The 22,570-nt window shown below is 42.8% G+C and overlaps 2 protein-coding genes across 2 annotated transcripts; both read right to left on the bottom strand.

The window, feature by feature from the left end:
• Nucleotides 1-3,507: 3,507 nt before the first annotated feature.
• On the bottom strand, nt 3,508-5,372 carry LOC136068329 (uncharacterized). The gene is made up of 2 exons (XM_065775356.1): nt 4,564-5,372; nt 3,508-3,889 (listed from the first exon to the last, which is right to left on the bottom strand). The coding sequence occupies exons 1-2, from the start codon at nt 5,370-5,372 to the stop codon at nt 3,508-3,510; spliced, it is 1,191 nt and encodes a 396-aa protein (XP_065631428.1).
• A 1,132-nt stretch (nt 5,373-6,504) lies between these two features.
• LOC136068328 (uncharacterized) lies at nt 6,505-6,909 on the bottom strand. Its single transcript, XM_065775355.1, has one exon. It carries the CDS (start codon nt 6,907-6,909, stop codon nt 6,505-6,507), a length of 405 nt encoding a protein of 134 aa, XP_065631427.1.
• Between the last annotated feature and the right edge of the window lie 15,661 nt (nt 6,910-22,570).

Below are 22,570 nucleotides of genomic sequence, written 5' to 3'. Positions count from 1 at the left end.
TTCTTTTATAGTTTTCATCTTCCTATCTCCTGCTTCCATCTGTTGATCGTCTATTCGCTTTTCTTCTGGTTGTCCGTCCCATCAGAGGCCTTATCGGCACTCAAGTGGCTCACTCTAACCAACGTTATCCTGCCAAGGGGTTACCTCCCCATTAATGCGGCCAGGGGGGTTGGTTGAGTGCATTCAATGCGATAGTGACAGCTTACTTTGGGGTTAACCTCTCCCCAAAATCACCTTTGTCAGGCCGAGGACAAGGTATCCTCGGCGTGGATCCAGGAGAATAGGCTTCCCCCCCTTCTCCTCAGAAATAGCTTGCGATCCTCGGCATGGGTCTTGGGCCTGCTATATGATGGGCCGAGGCTATCAGGCCCACGGACCCCACAAAGTTCAATATGTGTTATTTGAAATTATATTTTAAATTAGAAGTTTTTTATAGTCAGGTATTATATATAGTGAGATACGTATGAAAACATAATACAATAAATTTTTTATTTATTTTTAAATTGATAGTGTGAGAACTATTAGACTAAGTTGTAACTAATTATACTTTATTTATCAGATGTATGCAATTCAACTCTTATAGGTACATTTTCCTCCAAAACATAGATCCATGTCTCTTTCTTTCTCACAATTGAAATTAAGTGAAAAAGTAAATAAAGATAACTATACAATAGATCATTATCAATAAATCATATATCATAAAGTGGAAAAATAAAATAAAATAAAATGCAAAAAGAAAAAAATTCCTTAAGTATCTATACATAAAAACATTATTAGCTTAATGATGCTCTATAGTAAATTATATTTTATCTCATTCTCTTTTTGGCATTTTCAGTAAAGATGATCAACTAAGCAAAGTAAAAGTTTACCAAGAAAGTTCACATTCACTAAAAATTTGATGGTGGAGATGCTAATTATTTGTAATAAAATGACCAAATTAAAAATAAAAAAAGTCAAGGAACTTATAGCAAAATGTTTTTTATACAAAATTCTAGTAGAAGGGAGACTAATAGGCCCTCCACTTTCTTCAAGACATAGGAGATTATAAAAGACCATACATCCTTTGCCTACACTTTTCTCTTTCTCAATTTCACATTACTAAAGAAGTATTTGAAGCTAAAAACATTGTAAATACATCTCTGTTTAGTGAAAGTCCATTGTTAGGCACATTCAAATTCGTAGCCATGTATAAACTCAAATTTCTATTTAAAAAAAAAAAAAAAACTACATATTAACCCAAACCAAAATTCAACCAAAGTTATAAGAGTGATTTGTGATGGGAAATTTGAAAAATACAACACAAAAAAATCAAATAAAAAAATCATAAACCTAAATTAGAGTTATAAGAAAGAACAAAAATCGAGAGAGAGAGAGAGAGAGAGAGAGAGAGAGAGAGAGAGAGAGAGAGAGAGAGAGAGANNNTGCTTGTAATTGGGTAGTTCTAGGTGTTTTTAATACTTCAAGAAACAATGTTTCAAGGTCAAGTGTTGAAGTCATCAAGTCTGTCCAAGAGAAAGCAAGTTGAAGTGCAGAATTTTTAAAGCTCGACACCTCTCGATAGCTACCTCGACACCTGCTATCTGTCGAGATTTAAAAAGTCAGATTTTCAATCTGATTTTCTTGGGATCTGTGAATATGTTTTTGGGCTTTCTTTTCTTCTAACCCTAAACATATAAAAGGATTATTTTAAGAGCCGTTTTGGGTGACACAAGTTGCATTATCATTGAGCAATCTCTGTTTAAGCAAATTGTGATCAACAGACGAAGTTCTTGACCTAGTTCATCTTCCATCAAGAAGTTGCTGTGTATTTGCACCATAGGGTTTTGAAACCAAGCATCTTCCTGCTATTCATCAGAAAGGATGATCTGAAGAACTTTGCAGCCAACCATTCTTCATCAGTTGGTGTTTTGAAGTCACGTACTTGGATCCGCGCATTGGTTAGTCACGTACTTGGGAGCCGTGCATCAAAGGTGGAGACTGTCACTACAGATCAAGTCCAATTGGGTATTGGGGTAAGGGTTCAACTGTAGGTTGGTAAGGTACTTGGGATTCCTTTACTTGTAACTGCTTGATTTGATAATAGTTGAGTTTCGGGAGTGGTGACCTGAAAATCACCCGGTGGGGTTTTTGCCTTTAAGATTTTCCCCATTCGTAAACAAATCACCATGTTATTTATTTTCCGCTGCTTATTTAGTTGATTGGTGATTTGTTTGTGCTTCCATAAAATTGCATGATTAATTGATTAATTAATTATTTGACTAAATTAATTAATTAGGGTTAATCACAAGGGGTCATTCCTATTGTGACCTATCAGTTTTGCTATTTATATAAGCTTTGCTTTAATTATTAGCTTCACAATCCCAGAAGCTCAGCGTGCTTTTGATTCTGAATTGGCAGCCAAAAAATGTAAAGGCTATAGTGACAGTTTCCACTTAGACTTTGGCTGATAATTCGACCACTTGGACGCCACGACTTATTCTTGTTGAATCGAATACTTAAGGAAACCGTTAGTCACTGACCGTGCTAGGGGGTTAAGTTCAATGTGCTTTGGAATGCCTTAAGTGAAGCTCATTGGCTTGTGTTTGTTTACTCCCTTGCTGAACGTAGCCAGTTTCGCCAGAGGTCTGAGTCCGAGGACCATGCAAGACCTTGGTTCCGTCCAACCCTTAGGTTCTTTTGTAAGTGACTAGTTTTCCCACGGGTTTGAGTCCGAGAATCATACAAGACCTTGGTTCTATCTAACACTTAGATTCCCCTGTAAGTAGCTAGTTTCTCCATAGGTTTGAGTCCGTGGACCATGCAAGATCTTGGTTCAGTCTAGTACTCAAGTTTGTCTTGAAGTGGTTAGTTTCCCCATAGGTTTGAGTCTGAGGACCATGCAAGACCCCAGTTCAGTCTAGCGCCCAGGTTTTCCTTGAAGTGGTTCAGTCTAGTTCTTTGGGTAACCGCCAAAATATAATATATATATATATATATAATCATGATAGACCTGAAATTCGAATTATAAAAAAATGGATGCTTTTATTAATAATAATACATTCTCAGGTTATTTACATTCCAAGGTCGAGGTACAGGTTTTTCATCTAAGTCTTCTAAGTAGTATGCATCTATCCTTGCTACCGAGATAATTTGGTATGGCCCCTCCCAGTTGGGCCCCAGCTTTCCCCAAGAAGGGTTCTTGGCGGCCCTTACATCTTTTCTCAACACTAGGTCCCCCAGTGCTAGTGGCCTTAACTTCACATTGACGTCATATCCCTGCTTAAGCTGTTGGTGGTAATAGGCCAGCTGGATCATTGCCCCTTCTCTCCGTTCGTCAACTAGATCTAGGCACCTCCCCAGTAATTCGTCATTACTGCTTAGAGTGAATGAGCTCGTCCTCAACGTTGGGAAGTTTACTTCCAGAGGGATGACCGCCTCGGCCCTATAAGTCATGGCAAAAGGTGTCTCCCCCGTTGACCGCTGCGGTGTAGTCCAGTATGTCCAAAGAACATGTGGTAGTTCCTCTACCTATCTTCCTTTGGCGTCATCCAGTCTCTTTTTAAGCCTATTGACGATGACCTTATTGACAACCTCGCCCTGCCCATTTCCCTGAGGATAAGCTGGGGTTGAGTACCTGTTTGTGATCCTAAGTTCACAACAGTACCTCCTAAAGGCCTTGTTGTCGAACTGGAGTCCATTATCTGAAATGAGGGTATGGGGGACCCCGAATCGCGAGATAATGTTTCTCCAAAGGAATTTCTTTGCTTCCACATCTCTGATGTTGGCTAACGGCTCAGCTTCGACCCATTTAGTAAAGTAATCTGTGGCAACCAACAGATACTTCTTATTCCCTAGTGCCTTGGGGAAAGGGCTTACAATATCTAAGCCCCACTGGGCGAACAGCCATAGGCTGGACAAGGGGTTGAGGACCCCTCCAGGCTAATGAATATTTAGGGCGAACCTTTGGCATTGGTCACATTTCTTAACATACTCCGAGGCCTCTTTCTGCATCCCCAGCCACCAATATCCTTGTGTGACGGCCCGGTGAGACAGGGATCTTCCTTCTGTGTGGCTCCCACAGATCCCTTTCTGCAGCTCTTTGAGCAATACATCTGATGCCTCAGGGTGAATGCACAGTAGGTATGGTCTAGAGTAGGAGCGTCTGTACAGCTTGTGGTCCTCGGACAGCCAAAACCGAGAAGCATTCCTTCGTAATTTTTTAGCCTCTAACTTATCCTGGGGTAGGACATCATCTTTAAGGAACCTTACCAAGGGGTCCATCCAGCTGGATCCCATCCCAACTTGGTGGATGTGGGTTGTGCCCTTTGCCGCTTCATTTGCTCACTCCAAATGCTCTACAAGAATGATCCGAGGCAGATTCCCTGTCGAGGAGGTGGCAAGGGTGGCCAATGAATCGGCATAAGTGTTTCCACTCCTGAAGACATATGACAAGCTGAAAAGATCGAAACCCGACTGCAAGCGCTTAACCTAGCTTAGGTATTCTTGCATTCTCGAATCTCTGGCTTCTAGTTCTCCTTTCACTTGGCCTACCACCAATCTCGAATCTGAGAACATCTCCACTACCTTTCCTCCCATTTTCTGCACCATGACATCCATTGTAACAGTGCTTCATACTCAGCTTCATTATTTGTGGCCGAGAACCCGAGCCTCAGGAATTTTTCAATGACAGACTCCTTAAAGGATACTAAAACCAGCCCCACTCTAGACCCCCTTTGATTTGTCGTGCCATCAACATATACCTTCCAACTTGGTGGTCCTGGGACGGAGATTGTTCCAACTGATCTTTCATCCATGCTTATCTTCTCGGATAGCATCTCTACGGGTTGTTTAGCGAATTCGACCATCAAATCAGCCAGGACCTGGCCTTTTATGGAGGTCCGAGGCATGTATTTGATGTCAAAGGCCCTTAGAATTGTGTTCCACTTAGTGATCCTCCCTGTGTAATTAGCTGTTCGAAGTACGGACTTCAAAGGTAATCGGGTCAGGACAACCACTGTGTAAGCCTGGAAATAGTGGGGGAGCTTTCGTGTAGCATCGACCACAACTAGTATGGCTTTCTCTAAGGGTAGGTACTTGACTTCAGCTTCGTGTAGTGACTTGCTAACGTAATAGACTGGTTTTTGAACGTCATTGTCGTCCCGGATAAGTATCAGGCTCACAGCATGAAGCGCCACAAAAATGTATGCGTACAGGACCTCGTCGACCTCAGGATGGGACATGATAGGCGGCCGGGGTAGGTACTCCTTGAGTTGCTGGAAGGCCACGACACAATCCTCGAAACACTTAAATCCCTTACACTTGTTGATCAGGAGATAGAAGGGCCTGCACCGGTCAATCGACCTGGAAATGAATCGATTCAAGGCTGCAATCATTCCTGTAAGCTTTTAGACCTCCTTGGGATTTTTCGCGGAGGCTTTAGGTCACGGATAGCCTTGATTTGGTCAGGATCAACCTCGATTCCCCTGTGGGTAATGATGTATCCTAGGAACTTGTCGGATCCCACACCAAATGAGCATTTAGAAGCATTCAAATGCAATTTGTGCTCCCTTAAGACATCAAAGGTGCGGCTGAGATCCCTTAAATGTTCGGAGACCGTCTTACTCTTTACCACCATATCGTCGACGTAGACTTCAATGTTTTTGCCCAGCATCGGCTCGAACATTCTCGTCATCATCCTTTGATAGGTAGACCCTGCGTTCTTCAGGCCGAACGTCATTACTTTGTAATGGTAGTTCCCAATGGGCGTCACAAAGGCTGTCTTTTCTTGATCCTCCGAAGCTAGTGGTATTTGATGCTAGCCTTGAAAGGCGTCTAAAAAGCTCATCCGAGGATGGCCCGTAGCTGCATCTACTAGCTGGTCTATCCAGGGCATGGGGAACGGGTCTTTCGGACATGCTCGATTTAGGTCTGTGAAGTCCACATAGACAGCCTTTTCTTCTTGACCACCACGATGTTGGCCAACCATTCGGGGTAAAAAACCTCTTTGATAGCCCCTGCACGTTTAAGCTTCATCACCTCTTCTCTAATCGCATCAGCGTGCTCCCTTGACGGGCACTAGGGCGGTTACTTCTTGGGAACTACGGACAGATTGGCATTGAGATGGTGATAGATGAAAGCAGGGTCAATCCCTAGGGCGTCGTAGGCATCCCATGCAAACACGTCAATGTTTTTCTTGAGAAACTCAATCAGCTCCTCCTTCTCCTGAAAAGAAAGCTGGGCTCCAACCTGAAAGAACTTATCTAGGCCATCACTAATGACCACTTTCTCCAAATCTTCACATTTCGCTTCTCCGGCAGCTGCGTCGGTAGGCACTACCATGGTCTTTGATTGCTATAAGTTCTTTTCAGTGGTGGCCGAGGGCTCCGCGTTGAGCCGATGTGATATGGCGGCCACCATGCACTGCCTCGCTGTGGTCTGGCAACCACGGATCTCAAGTACCTGATCCCCTGACGGGAATTTCACCTTTTGGTGTAGGGAGGAGGCAACAACCCCTAAGGCATGGAGCTAGGGCCTTTCTACGATGGCTGTGTAGGGGAAGTAGGTGTCCACTACTATAAAATTTACCTCCACCACTTTTGGGCCAGTCTGGATAGGTAGCCTGATCATGCCCTTTGGGATAACGAGCTTCCCATCAAACCTCATCAAGGGAAAGCTATGGGGTGTTAAGTCCTCCGGCTTCAACCCCAGCCCCTTGTAAAGGTCTAGGTATATGACCTTGACGGCGCTGCCACCATCCACCATCACCCTTTTCACATCGTAGTCTCTGATTCTGAATGTGATCACCAGAGCGTCATCGTGGGGCTGGGTGGTTCCCATCTTGTCTTCCTCTAAAAGGCTCAAGGTTGGGTGAAAGCCCCTTCTAGCCCTCTTCGGCTCTGGCTGGGACTCCTCGGCAGGGATCTGGGCCATAAACAACACTCACGAAGGGCACGTGCCAGTTCTTCCTAGCACGGCCAAGATCACATCGTAGTCTCTCGGCTCTTAATTGGTCTGGCCTTGATGGTCTCCGGGGTGGTGCATAAGGTGCTTCAGCTTTCCTTCTCGGGCCAGCTGGTCCAGATGTTCGTGGTCTCTGTGATACTGGCTGTAAAGGTTCTGATTGCGCGCCGCAGATTCCCCCACCATCTTATTCGGCCACTTAAAGAATGGCCCGCTCTCGATTTTTGCCAACACCTTGTGTATTGGCTCTCGGAATACAACATGGACCGCCTGTATGTCAGCTGCTTCAGATTGCCCTGCGAAGTCCCTCCTCGGACGGGTGTTGTTGTATCAGTCCGATCTGAAATCCCCCCTCTCCTAGGGGATGGTCTTTTCCTTTCATTTGCCCTGCAGGTAGTCTTCCTCCACTCGCTTGTACTTGTTGATCCGATCCATCAGCTAGCGCACACTGGTGGCAGGCTTGCCTGTCTGGGACTTCCTTAGGCCATGTCCAGTTGGGAGACCATTTTTGAAAGTGCTGATGGTGACATCATCGAAATTGCCCTCCATTTCATTGTACGCCTCCCAATATCGGCCCGAGTAGGCCTTTAAGGTCTCTCCATCTTGCATGGACAGAGACAACAGCACGCTCAAGGGCCACGGGGTTATGTTGTTCGTAACGAAGCGAGAGCCAAAGGCCTCGGTCAGCTATCTATACGAATCTATGGAATTCGTCTTTAAGCCATTGAACCACCTCATCGCCACAAGGCCTAAGCTGGAGGGGAAAACCTTGCACATCAATGCCTCGTTCTTAGAATGAATAGCCATCCTCTGGTTAAACTAGCTCACATGCTCCACAGGGTTCGTTTTGCCGTTATAAACGAAAAAGGTCAGCTACTGGAACCGCCGAGGAAGGGTAGCCCCCTCTATGTGGTGCGTGAAAAGTGACGTAGATAGTTGATCCAGGGCCTTGCTAATGGCGTCGTATCCTAAGGCCCTAGGAGATGGGCTCTTACATTTACACTCCCAGTAGGGCTCTTCCTCATGAGAGAAGGTCTCACTTGGAGAAGTTCTCGACCTTTGCCTATAGTCCTCGTCGCTTTCATCGTCAAAGGGTAGGTCGGGGCTGGGTTAAGGTCGCCTTCGTTGTGCATGGCGCAGCCTCCTCTTCAAGTCATCTATCTCTCACTGCATGGCCTACTCATCGTTCTGCCCCTGGGTCACATGGCTCTTAACTTTCTTCGGCTGGGTGGCCCGGTTGTGGTTTTGTCCCTAGGGCACATAGCTGTCCCCACGCAAGTAGCTTCTGATGGCTTGAGCGGTGTGCGCACTTCCCTCTCAAAATCTTCCGTTCTTTTCATTTCGATCGCGTTCAAGATTGGCGAAGTTACCCTGATGCTGGGGTTTGACCGGTTCAGGCTGATGGGAGCCTACTTGATGAGGGCCTGATCCTGCCATGCTTGGTCGTTGCCCTTACTAACACATATGTTCTACCCACAGACGGCGCCAATTGTAGGGACCGGGTTTGAGAACTTCTACTGTTGAGTGAGTGGACTCAAGCCCAGCTAGCCCAATACAATGAATTTGTAGAGAGCGGGTTCAAGAACTAGACCCTAGTGAAGGATACAATAACTGAGCATGGATGTACAGGGATTAAATGGCATGAATTTGGATTGAAATGTGCAATGGTGCTCCTAGACCCTCCTCCGGGGAGCTTGAAGTTCTTTTATTCCTCTAGTGAACAATTACAAAGATTTCAGTGATGATTCAGAAAGCTACAGTGCTCTATCCTTCTACTAGCCTTTCTCCCTTTCCTCTTCTTTTCATCCCTTTAACAAGAGGGACTCCTTAAGTGCTTGTCCCATCAACCGCCTTCCCATTCTTTCTGTAGTTTGCAACAACCAAGGCTGCGCCGTTCAGAGGTCATTTCCTCATTAATGTGGCCAGAATGTTAGTTGTGGGCATTTAATATGGAGGTGACAATTCGTCTCGAACTTGCTCCTCTATCGTGCCTCCATGGCTGACACATTGTGCTTGTTCCTTCTCTTTATATGCCCAAGAAGGTTACTTTTAGTGGGCCCTTACTTCCACCTCCCCTGATCTCGGTGGGCCGAGGACACGGTCATTCTCGGCAAGGCTTCTAGGCAATTTGGACTTTCACACTCCGTCCTCGGGCGTTGCTTCACCCTCGACATGGGCCTTCGGTTTGGTACGAAGTGGGCCGGGGTTGCTAAACTCTCTATCCCCACAATATATATATATATATATACAATGTTTCCATTTTATTAGGGCTATAAAAAAGAAAACAAGTATAGTCGTTCTATTTTGTTAGAGCCGTAAATGAACTACATTGTTTATAAATAACTAGATGATGTTCTGTGTGATACACGGATACTTTATAATTTCTGTGGGGCCAGAAATCAGGTAGCCTTGGCCCACTTCCAGCCAGGCCCAAGGGCCCACGCTGAGGATGCACGAGGGGTCCAAGGATGAAAGCGCGAGGATCGACCCCCGAGGAACATATCCGAGGATGACCCCGTCCTCGGGCGTCCAAGATCTCGGGAGAACACGAGGGACACCCCACCAAGGGGACTCCTTGAATATCCGAGGAAGAGGGTTCTAGTGCCATGCGTCGGCGAAGGAGCAAGCCTTAGGCGAGCTGTCACCTCTATATTGAATACGCTCATTTAACCCCTCTGGCCACATTAATAGGGATGTAACCCCTTGACAGGGTAATATTGATCATTGTGAACCACTCAAGTACGGATAGGGCCTCTGATGAGACAAACAGTCAGAGGGAAGGCCAATGGATGATCAACAGAAGGAAGGAGGGGATAGGAGGAAGGGAACTATATAAGAAAGGCGAGCAAAGCAATTTAGGGGAGGATTTTGGGAGGGGGGGATCATTCAAGAGAATGACATAGAAGGGCTCAGAGGTCATGTCTGTTTCTGGGGGGGAACCTCCTCGGACGAGGGTCGAGGAGCTGCCCTTAGTTGTAAGTTGGGCTCACTCCCCTTCAATGGAAAAAGGTGGCTTGCGCTACGTTGTTAATCTGTGAAGGCCTAACCCTTCGACCCACTCTCTAAAAATGTATTGTTGGGAAACCTACCTAAACCGAGTCCCTACAATTGGCGCCGTCTGTGGGAAGGATTAGTGCACTGGCAAGCGCAACGGACGATCGTTCCTAAGTAGTCATTTTACAGAAGGTTGGTGGCAACGAATCAAAAAAAAAAAAAAAAGCAAATAAACAAACATTGCAGAAAAGCAGAAGGTCCAAAATAGAAGATTCAACAGAAAAGAAAAGGAACATCATATTATTTTATTAAACAGAAAAGTACAAGATACAAACAGAGACTCAGGCAGGCGTATTTTAAAACTAATTCTACAAGCTAATTCTACAAACAGAGGCCCAGGTGGACCTATTCTAAAACTAGCTAGAGGGAATGGGGCTGAGGCTAGTATGCTCCAAGGCCACCAACAACTCCTTGTCCGGTGCGGCGGAGCTGGAACAAAGAGAGGAGCCGACGCAGGGGCACCGAGACGCCCTCCCTCATGATGTTCCCTTGATTCCCTCCAATCCTCACAAGCATTGGCCGTCGGAGACGACAACACTCGGGCACCAGCCATGACATGATCTTGCGCGTCTCCTCCGACAGGGGTGCGCCCCAGGGAGGAACGTTAGGTACTTCAGGGACATCCCTCCCGGCCACCACACAGGGCACAATCAGGGTTACGCCTAGACTCTGCCACGCAGGAAGCCTAGTGGGGGCTGCGGTCACAACGGCTCTTGGCCGAGACGGTAGGGCATTTGGCCTGTGTCTCCTCACACCCGCCCAGAGCCGCCCCAACTCTTCCAACTCCGGTCACAATCCTGACAAGGTTATTGAAGGGGCTCGGGGAGCTGAACAGACGTGTTGCTAGTTGTGTTGGGAAGTTCATAGAGTACGGAGAAACGTTCCCCCTAGAAAGCATGATATAGAGGTTGAAGACTGGTGAGAATTAATCCACACAAAATTCGAAAAGAGAATGATCAGCAGTACTAATCACGAGGATACCAAACCCCAAGGAGACCATAGACCACTGGATTTGTAGCAATTCACAAAGATATTAATGAAGGCATGTCTCGCGCATCAAAGCGTCAAGCGCGGAGCGCGAACGGCCAAGGGGCGCCTCGTAAATGAAGAAGATGGGAACTTGAATTGAAGACGAGGTCAACGCCACATGTAAGACCAAAGTCCGAACCACCCCCGCCCAAAGCACACCAGAGTTAATAGTCCGACCCGAGGAGGAACCATCTCCAGTAAAGCGGTTCGAGGAAAAACCCCTTCATACAGAAGAATGGAAGTGTTAAACAGAACCAAGGCATTGCATGGTCCTCGGACTCAAGCCTATGGGGAAACTAACCACTCGACTATACCTGGGTACTAGACAGAACCAAGGTATTGCATGGTCCTCAGACCCAAACCTATGGGAAAACTAGATACTTACAGAAGAATCAAAGTGTTAGACAGAACCAAGGCATTGCACGGTCCTCAGACTCAAGCCTATGGGGAAACTAACCACTCGACTATACCTGGGTACTAGACAAAACCAAGGTATTGCATGGTCCTCGGACTCAAACCTATGGGAAAACTAGATACTTACAAAAGAATGGAAGTGTTAGACAGAACCAAGGCATTGCATGGTCCTCGGACTCAAACCTATGGGGAAACTAAACACTTGACAGAAAAATGGAAGTACTAGACAGAACCAAGGCATTGCATGGTCCTCGGACCCAAGCCTATAGGAAAACTAAACACTTACAGCAAGACATGGAAGTACTAGACAGAACCAAGGCATTGCATGGTCCTCGGACTCAAGCCTATGGGGGAAACTAACTACTTCAAAATATCCTAAGTTAGGAAAGGATTGAAACCCTAACTGACCATTGGGACATAAGGGGATTGCCCACGCATACATTCTTTCCCTTTATCATTGTTACTGGCGCAATTGGCCGAAATATAATTCAAGCTAAAATCATGCATATAAAAAGAAGAGAGAGGAAGCAGGCAGCGTGTAAACAAATAAGCAATTAAAATAAATAGAAAGGGAAATTAAACTCCCATTACAACAAAGTGTCCATAGAAGTCGCGTGGCAAGAGCCACCTTACATAAAAATAAAAGAGAGAAGAATAACAAAATAAAGTAAAATGACATAAAAGCGTAGACAAAGGTCAAGCAAGCGGCAAAAGCAGGATGAACCAAGAGTGCCAGGGAATCTACTCCTTCTGCTCAAGCTGGACAGGGGCAACCTCTGAGTCCTCCGAGCCCTGGCCTAAGGGGACGACCTGCAGGGGTACGGCGAGAATGGCTGCTTCCTCGGTGGTGGGGATTTGAGCATTGGATGGGGCCTCCGCTACCTCTTGGGGCACCTCCTCGCTCGGATTTTCCTTTAGTTCAGCGGCCTCCACCTCCTCAACAATCTCCCCAGCCTTAGCGCCATCAAGGGCGACCTTGCGGATAGCAGGGGGGTAGTACACGCTCTCCGCCTTCCACAGGTCGGATGTGGGCTCCACCTCAGCTTGTTTGAGGGCCTCAGCCCAGACCTGGGAGCAGTATTGCCTACATACCCCCGGAACTTGGGCTTTATAGAGAGCCTCTACCTCAGCCACCCCATCAGCATAGGCTGCAGTCTCGGCCTCCTCCTTGGCAGTTAGGGCCATCTCCCTGCCAAAATCCACCTCGACCTTAGGCCGCCGAGCCTCCTCTCTGGCCCACTCTACTTCCCTCTGGGCCCCTTCTGCCGTGGCCACCTTAGCTTGAAGATCGGCGATCAACTCCCTCGCGATCCCCAGCTGCTCCTCCGCTTCGCCCAGGTGCCTCGTCTGCTCCTTGGCCTGGTTCTGGGCACCCTCAAGGCCAGACACTACACTGTCCCGAGCCCTAGTCATCGCCTTCAAGTCCTCTCGGGCCTTGGCAAGGTTAGCCTCGGAATTCTTCAGGGTCTGGGTAGCATGAAACCACCTATTACGCTCCTGGTCGAGGGCTTTCCCCTGGTCGTTGGCCGCCCCCTCTAACCTATAGACGGCCTGGACAGCCTGCAAGGGTAGCCAATGCACTATGAGCCCAACCCAAAAGAAAAAAAGGGAAAAGGAGAAGAAAGGAAGGGGAGTCGAAGTTCTAGTCCTTACCATCCCCAAGTACCGCTTAAGGCTGAAGAAGACCTGCTTACTCCTCATAGAGTCCAGCTTGGCCATGTCCGCTGGGAGCAGCAGGCACCTCTCCAGCGCGTCGGCCACATGTGCGCCTTCGCCCTCGTTGAAGTCCCTGGGGGAGGCATCATCCTTCAGGGGCTACCCACGGAGCATCGGAGCTAGGAGCCAAGCCTGAGCCTCGGACGTGGTGTCGACGACCTACCTGTCCTGGCTCTTGCCGCCTATCTTAAGCTGCTTGGACGGCCGCAGGGTGTTGTCCTCCTCCTACGAGGACACCGTCTTATCCTCCATAGGCCTTTTGCCTTTACCCTTCTTCTTTATGGGGTCGGCAGGCTCGTCTGGGAAGGAGGAGGAGGAAGCTTCTGCTGAGCGGAAGTCGACCTAGTCTTCGGAGAAGGAGGGGGAAGCTTCTGCTGGGACTTCCCCGGTTAGCCTTCGATCAGGTCCAACAAGCTGGTGGTGGGCTTCCTCTTGTAACCCATTGTTGGCTGAGGAGGGGCTTCTGAAGCAAGGAGGTCTGCTTCGGTCAAGCAAGGGTCGCCCAAGTCCCCGGGAGGGTCCTCGGACAAATCAAGCTGGTTGAAAACGTCAAACGCTTCCTCTTCCCTCTCTAAATCCTCCTCGGCAGCCTCGGCGAACACTTGGGAAGAAGAAGGGACGGCTACAGTAACAACTTCTGGTTCGGAGGGCCCTTCGGGGAACTAAAATCCGTCCTCGGTCACAGTAATTTTCTGAAGCCGAGGATCGTTGGCTCGAATCACGTGCTTTAGAACCGGGAATGATTTCTGGAAAGGAGTATACCCCAAGATTTTGTGGGTGGCCCTAACTTGATTGTCGTCCTCGTTTATATAAACCGACGCCCTCAGCACCTTCTGCAAATCTTCCCGGTTGACCAAATGGAAGTGGCGCTCAAAAGCGTGCGGGTCTGCAAACAGAAAGCACCACCGCGTTAGTAAAATAAAAAAGAGAAGAAAAAAGACAAGAGAACTTGAAATCCCTCCTACTCCCACTGCCCCACCTGGTATTCCCTTCGTTATTGGGCAGTGAAGGCCATCGTGCCACTCCCTTGACACGATGAAGAAATCCTCGTTTAGCCCCTTTCTGGACTCAGGGAGGCACTGGATGAGTTGTACCCTGTCGTCCCTCGTTTTCAGGTAGTAAGACTTGTCCTTAAGGAGCTGAAGGTTGTAGCACCAGTTCACGTCATGGTGGGTCAACCTTAGCCCCATCTTCTCGTTCAGGGCGTCCACACAGCCCAAAATCCTAAAGACGTTTATCCCACACTGGGTAGGGGCCAACCGGAAGTGCGTGAGGTAGTCCCTCATCACCGGCTCCATGGGGATCGTCATCCCCCCTTCGAGGAAGGCGACAATGGGAATTACCACCTCGCCCTCCTATCTGTGTAAGCGTCAATCCCTGTCCTCACAATATCTTAGACCTACATTGCCGGGAATTCTGTAGTCGGCGATGAATTTCTCCATCGCCTCTTCAGTATAGACGTATTTCTTAAACCTACCCATCCCAATTGACGCCTAAAAGAACTAAGAAAGAACAGGCGAAGGAGAAGAAGGGGTAAAGAGGGAGAGAGCCCAGAAAGGGATAGAGTGACTTACTGGGAAGAGGAGGAGCTCCTCGGACAGGCTTTTTGTGCTGGAGATGTAAGTGAGAGTGTGTCTGAACTCAGGAAGGACACGCGAGAATTCTTGAATTGCAAACAAGGAATAGGAAGAAGCGGTTCGTATGGGTATTTATACCCCAAATCGAAGAGCCATGCGGGTTTTCCCGCCCATAAATGCGAGACAAACCTCCACCGTTGGATTGATAACGTCTCGTTAGACGTTGGGAGCACAGAGCCGCCTGAATTCAATGATGGGCATGTTGCGCACTCCGAAATGTCAGCAACGTGCCTTGGGCAGATGAGTAGACCCCAGTGCTGACAGGGGGTGTAAGACTCGACTGGGCACAGAGCAGGCCCGAGGATGTCAAAATCCTTCTCCCCGCCCAAGGATGCGTGCAGCAAGATTTTGAGGGGCTATTGTGGGGTCAGAAATCAGGTAGCCTTGGCCCACTCCCAGCCAGGCCCAAGGGCCCACGCAGAGGATGCACGAGGGGTCTGAGGATGAAAGCGCGAGGACCGACCCCCGAGGAACATATCCGAGGATGACCCCGTCCTCGAGCATCCGAGACCTCGGGAAAACACGAGGAACACCCCACCAAAGGGGACTCCTTGAATATTCGAGGAGGAGGGTTCCAGTGCCACGCGTCGGCGAAGGAGCAAGCCTTAGGTGACCTGTCACCTCTGCAGTGAATACGCTCATCTAACCCCTCTGGCCGCATTAATGGGGATGTAACCCCTTGACAGGGTAACATTGATCATTGTGAGCCACTCGAGTACAGATAGGGCCTCTGATGAGACGGACGGTCAGAGGGAAGACCAATGGATGATCAACAAAAGGAAGGAGGGGATAGGAGGAAGGGAACTATATAAGAAAGGCAAGCAAAGCAATTTAGGCCTCCTAAACCCCCCCGGGGGGGATCATTCAAGAGAATGACATAGAAGGGCTCAGAGATCATGTCTGTTTCTGGGGGGGGAACCTCCTCGGACGAGGGCCGAGGAGCTGCCCTTAGTTGTAAGTTGGGCTCACTCCCCTTCAATAGAAAAAGGTGGCTTGTGCTCCGTTGTTAGTCTGTGAGGGCCTAACCTTTCGACCCACTCTCTAAAAATGTATTGTTGGGGAACTTACCTAAACCGAGTCCCTACAATTTCATTTGAAATTATTTTTATATATATTAAAACCTACATATAATACTTACTTTGTTGTATAATATTTATGTTTGCCCACAATATTGTTGAATACTTTGAAACTTAATTTTCTTAATTCATATTTTATTTAAAAAATTGTATAACACTATAAGACTAAAACATATTATAATATTTACTGTTTAAAGTAGACTTTTTTTTTTAACTAATTAAATGATTTTGAAATCTTTAAATAAGAATTTAAAGTATAAAATATTTTTATATTCTAAAATTACATAAAATAAACAACCTCTCAAACACTTCCTCAACTACTCTATTCTTATAATCAAATATGGAGATCCCAATTTCAAACCTCCAATCCATTATCTATATGAAATTAAGGAAATCATTTGTAATTATCAACATAAATAGAACATGATTAGACAAAGAGAAATTTGTTAAAAACACATCAATTTATCAAAATTTAATTGTCTTTAGTTGGGCTTCCATATCCTTTAAAAAAAAAACACTTTGAAATCATCATCAATTTTTATTTTTATCACTATGACTCATACTGCAGAAAATAGCAGTAAAAAACATACAAAGAAACTTACAAATTATGAGTTCTAAAACAAAATAATAATAATGAATAGCTAACTTCATAAATAATCAATTAGAGAGTTTCTCTCTCTCTCTCTCTCTCTCTCTCTCAAACAAAATACATTTATAACTTTTCTATATCAAAATCTCAAACACCAAAAGACTCAAAGCTAATCACAACTTTCACAAAATTTATAACATCCGACTTCAACATCAAAATGGTAAGCTACCATTACTGAATAAAAAATGCCAGTCCCCTTTCTTGATCACATCCTACTCATACAAATTAGGGTCAAATGGTATGACAATGTTAGAGTTATGTAGGTCTTGTTGAAAGGTTGAAGGTAAATGATATTGTTTTAGGTATGAGTGTATTTGAGATGAGATGGCATGAAGGACTCTGGGCATATGTATATATAGGAGTAGAGTGAAAATGGAAAAAGTTTTTTGTGTGAGAGAGAAATGAGAAGTCTTAAAACATTGAACCAAATGAAACAAATAGTAGTCTCGAAACATTGATCAAAGAAAATAAAGAGTATTATTGAAATATTGAACCAAAGTAAATAAAGAGTCTCTAATTTTAAATTTTTTTTCTTATTTATGATGTGGTTTAAGAGTATTTCAATTATCTTTTCAAGAAGTGCGTCACGTGGCAGTACTTTATGCTCTTTTGCTTGAGGTCTCTGCTTTTATATATATATATATATATATTGATATTGATTGATTGATTGATTTGGACACGTTTTTTTTTTTAAACCTTATTTATACTTATTTATTTATTGAACGAGCCATGTTTAAGTCTAGGTTGAAGTTTGATTATTAAATTAATTAAATTCAAACATAATAATATGTGTAACTTCACAAGTATAAGTATTTGTGGGGTGTGGGGGGCAAAAGTCGGGGTTCAAGTCTACAGGAAGGAGATTCACACACATTTATACTTAGATTATGGTAGAATAGAATTTCTATCTTATATCAAAAAAAAAAAAATTTATGTATAGCTTAAATTATTAATTTGGTTCTTTAACTATTAATTGTGTCAATTGACTACCTCAACTTTCAAAATTACTTCTATTTCATCCTTGTATTTCCTCTATGTTTAAAGTTAATAATGTAGTAACAAAGGAATGAGTGAAGTTAAAAATAAGTTTCCTTCATGAAGTTAAAAAATAAAAATAAGAGAGCTTGATCCTTCTCTTCAATCTTAGCTCCCATGCATGACAAACTCTATGTCTATGTCCACCGACAACACCAATCAAAAATCCTCTATCAATGATAACTATTACAACCACACTCACAAATATAAAATAACTCAAATCCCCAGTATATCCACAGCCATAGGTATTCTCACACAAGGACCTACATGTAGTGTTAGCCAAATAATCCTAATTCTACTTTTAGTAACATTACTTGTAATGCAAGGAGAGTAATTTTACAAAAACATTTAATGGCTAAAATGAAGAATAATTAGAAGCCATGAACGCTATCACAATGACGTTATGAGCCAAAAACTCTCAACCAACTCACCAAGGAAGACAATTCCCATCTCCGTAGTTGGGTTTGTTTTTTATCTTTAATTTTTTGGTCCATTACGTTACGATCCAAGTTTCTCACATGGCTCAAGTGCAAACTTAATCATGTATATATAAGCTCTTGAGCACTTTTTCTTTACATATCGGTTTTCAATGGTGAGTTCTACCTATGAGTTTGTACTATTTGGTATCATAGTCAACCACCACGTCAAGTAATCAAAAATAGCTCATTAAGTATAGGATCAAATGAGTTGCAATTTTATGGTAAAATGTCTTACTAAGTCATTGAATAACTAATATGTGAGTGGAGCTACCAAAACAAAGTAAGCACTACCATTGGGTCAGTGTCAATAGAGTGAGTCGTCGTGGACTTTGGCTGCGGAGAGTGGTGGCATGTTATGATCCAAGTACGTCACATGGTTTAAGTGCAAGTTTAATCATGTGTATATAAGCTCTTGGGCATCATTTCCTTACAAGCTAGTTTTTAAGAGTGAGTTCTAACTTTGGATTCATATCACATCGTATGCCACACATGCTATATGCATATTTGATTAATTTGTATTTGTTGAGGTACAAATTTTGAGGTCCTAAACTCATTGGTCCACTCACTAATATGCCCATACAAGCCCATAAACTACTTTAGGCCCACATAAATATTTTCTAAATACTTCCCACATGTTACCCAAATATTTCCCCATATTATTACCCAACTTGGGCTCCTACAAATATTTCTCATATAAGCCTCAATTATTTTGGACCCTCTCACAAATATTACCCATTACATCTCACATATTATTCAACTTGGGCTCTCACACAAATACTTATCATACCATTATCAAAATTAGGCCACAAAATTATACCATCTCTATAAAAAGCCCAAACTCATTTACCTTGTGGGAAAAATCCAAAAAGCCCAACAAAACTCTCTTACAAATCCCGTTGTTACATGGCACCCTAAAGCCCGTTGCTACATGGCACTCTTACAAAGCTCATTGCTACATGGCACTCTTACTAAGTTCGTTGCTACATGACAATATTTTTACAAAATCTCAAACTATTTACAAAAAACCCAAATATTATTTTGAAAGCTATTTACAAAAAGCTCAAATACTATTTTGGTAACTTTTTACAAAAGCTAAATACTATTTTGGCAACTATTTACAAAAGCCCAATATTATTTTTGGCAACTAATTAAAAAAGCCCAATATTATTTTTGGCAACTATTTACAAAAGCCCAATATTATTTTTGGCAACTATTTACAAAAGCCCAAATATTATTTGGCAAAATAATTACATTATGCTCAAAGCCCAAAACTATTCCTTTCATAAACTAAAATCTCTAACTCATGGGAAGCATAAATTATTTATGATATATTACTCATCTTTCAAAGCTACTAAATTTATGGAAACTATGCCTATTTTTTCCGTAATAAACTCTAACTACAAAAGCCCGTGTATATTACTCATGGCAAAATTATTCATTTTGTAGGGATGAACAAGCCCAACAACAAAGCCCAGCCGAGATAGCCCAGCCCATGTGCTAATCTCAACAACCAAGGTTCACTTGAGTAACTAAAGTGGTTAGACTAGCCACTAGTCAAGTTTCAGCACAACTAAGTTAACAGCTAGGGCCCATTACCATCATTTTCAGCTTGTCAAATCAGATCAGAAGGGAACACATGTTCAGCTGAGCTTACACCCTTCCTTAGCAAGCTATTTTTCATGATTATTGATGTGACATAAAGCTATACTGACAAGACATAAAGCTATGTTGACAAGACACAAAGCAGTGGAGCTGCAGCCAATCATTCTATCTCTCTTCTCCTACACAGTTAGTTAAGGAATTATGGGGCAGCCATGGACAGACTATGGAAGCTTCTAGAATCACTTGTAAACAGCTCATTACCATGCCAAAAATGTACATTTGCTAGTTTGTGAACCAAGCACATGAACCCAAATGGGGAAACTTAGGGAAATATGGTTTGGATGGCACTAAGAAGATCTCTAGTAGAGTTTCCAGCAAAGGGATCCAAGATTGACTCCTAGCTTGGAGTGACACAATTTGCCCTAGGAAGCTCTGATACTAGCAGTAGAAAACCAAGATCATTAGCTTAATTTATGCTCTAATCTCATTAGCTAAAGACAATCCATCATTTAATGCTAAGTCAGAACTCCAGCTGCTATTAACCAACACAGCAAGAACATTCTAAAGTTGAACTTACCACTCTTGGACAAATCCTAAGAACGATTTTCTAAGGATTTTTTGAAAATTGAGACTAATTTTGGCAGAGATTATTTGTTGAAAACTCCCTTAAACTCAAATATAAATAGAGCTCTCCACCAACACCTTAACACACACCAATAGAGAAGAACTCTCTCATAAACTTCTCTATTTTCCCTCTCTTTCTAATTTTTCTTAAGCTTTTAGTGAGGTTTCGAGCTTTGGAGTTCTTAGTTTCAAACTTAGAAACTAAGCCCTTCATACTTCAACCCCTAGCTCACAAATATCCCTCACACCTCTACCTATAAGCTTTCATCCATTCCTAGCCAAAAGTCCTAGCAACTCTATTAAACACTCTCTCTCCCTCTCACTACTCATACTACCAAAAATGACCCTCTCTACTCACTACATATACTATATTCATGTGCATACTCTGGCATAATAATGATCTTGCTACGCTAGCTAAAATCTCTCTCTCCCCATTCATCTCACACTAAGCTTTCTCCATTACTTGTTATAATGGAACCCATAGTGTTTGTTTATTCATTTACTATTGAAGGTTATAATGTAATTATTACTATAGAGTTTTTCCCTCATGTTCTTGAATTAGAGGACTTCTTCTCACTGGAACCTATGGTAGATGATTTTGGAGATGTAGACACTTTCCTTAATCTGTGAAATAGTTAACGGCTAGAGGATTATTCTGTTCTGTCTCATTTTACTGCTGGAATTTTTTACTGCTGGAATATTTTATTGCTGGGCTATTTCTTTATTGCAGTATGCTTTTCTGTTGTGCTAACGTGTCTGCTAAAGGAAACATTTTTAGGCCATTCCATAATCCTTGTCAGTCCCAACCTAGGCCCAAGGAATAAAATAAGGCAAATTCTCCAAATCTTCACCGACAGCCTTTGGGTAGTACTTCAAGCCCATTGTCGAGTTTGAATTTAGGCCCCCAACCTAACACAAATCTCATTTGTTAGAAGGAAGACTTTTCCACCCCCGATAGTGTTTAAGTTAAAAATATCTAAAATTTTATTAACAACATGCTATGGTAATAATGTTGATTGTATTTTTAATTTTTACTTCAAAAAATATATATATATATATATGTGTGTGTGTGTGTGTGTGTGTGTGTTGATTGTATTTTATAATCACTTAAAAGTACTACATTTGCTATAATTTGTTTTTTAATAATTCAATAGTTGGAGAAAATGATATTTAAATCTTATATGCCTTCAATTAAAACACCAAAAAGTACCAGTTAAACTACAAAGTCTCTTAATACATAATTTATTTATGGCTACAATGCAAATTGCATTCTCTAAGTTCGATCGAAATTCACTGCAGTTATCTAAATTTACTGTCATTCAATTGAGTCATTTAATTTTCAAATTTATTTAACTCATGTCCTCATCCAATTTTGTTAAAAAAATTGCCATTAAAAAATATTTTTCTCACTTGAAGAAAAAAAAAATCTAAAAAATTAATATATAAAAAATATAGATATTTTATGTGAGAATCTTTTTTTCAATTTTTTTTTTTTCATTAGTCAATTATATACTTAATGAAATTTTTTTAATGAAATTGAACAAAATGCCTGAATTGAATAAGTTTGAAACTCAGAGGACTCAATTGAATGAAAGTAAAGTTAAAAACCTGAAATGAATTCCAGTCAAACTTAAATTGTGCAATTTGCATTTTAGCATTTCTTTATCATTAAAAATTTGAATGTTTACATCTTAATGATATGATATATGTTATATACAAGCATCTATACATGTATAGAGTGTATTGTTTACCAAGAAAATAAATCTAAAAAATTAATATATAAAAAAATATAGATATTTTATGTGAGAATTTTTTTTTCAAATTTTTTTTTTCATTAGTCAATTATATACTTAATGAAAATTTTTTAATGAAATTGAACAAAATGCCTGAATTGAATAAGTTTGAAACTCAGAGGACTCAATTGAATGAAAGTAAAGTTAAAAGCCTGAAATGAATTCCAGTCAAACTTAAATTGTGCAATTTGCATTTTAGCATTTCTTTATCATTAAAAATTTGAATGTTTACATCTTAATGATATGATATATGTTATATACAAGCATCTATACATGTATAGAGTGTATTGTTTACCAAGAACCTTATAACTCATTTAATTGGTACCTCGTAATATTTCCAAATGAAACATCCAAGAATCAAATCTCCCATTCCCCTACTATTGAATTTCTTTTTTTTTAAAAAATTTCCAAATCCCTACTTTTTTGGGTCTTAGTCAATTTGGTCTTTATATTTTGGTAACAGTCAATTTACTCTATGTTATTTTCAACTTGCAACCAATTTGATCCCTACCATTAACTTACT

Source organism: Quercus suber, unplaced genomic scaffold (assembly GCF_002906115.3).
Source record: "Quercus suber isolate HL8 unplaced genomic scaffold, Cork oak 2.0 scaffold_110, whole genome shotgun sequence".
Taxonomy (NCBI): Eukaryota; Viridiplantae; Streptophyta; class Magnoliopsida; order Fagales; family Fagaceae; genus Quercus; species Quercus suber.
Note: the sequence above shows the minus strand (reverse complement) of the source record. Positions and strands in the feature narration are given on the sequence as shown.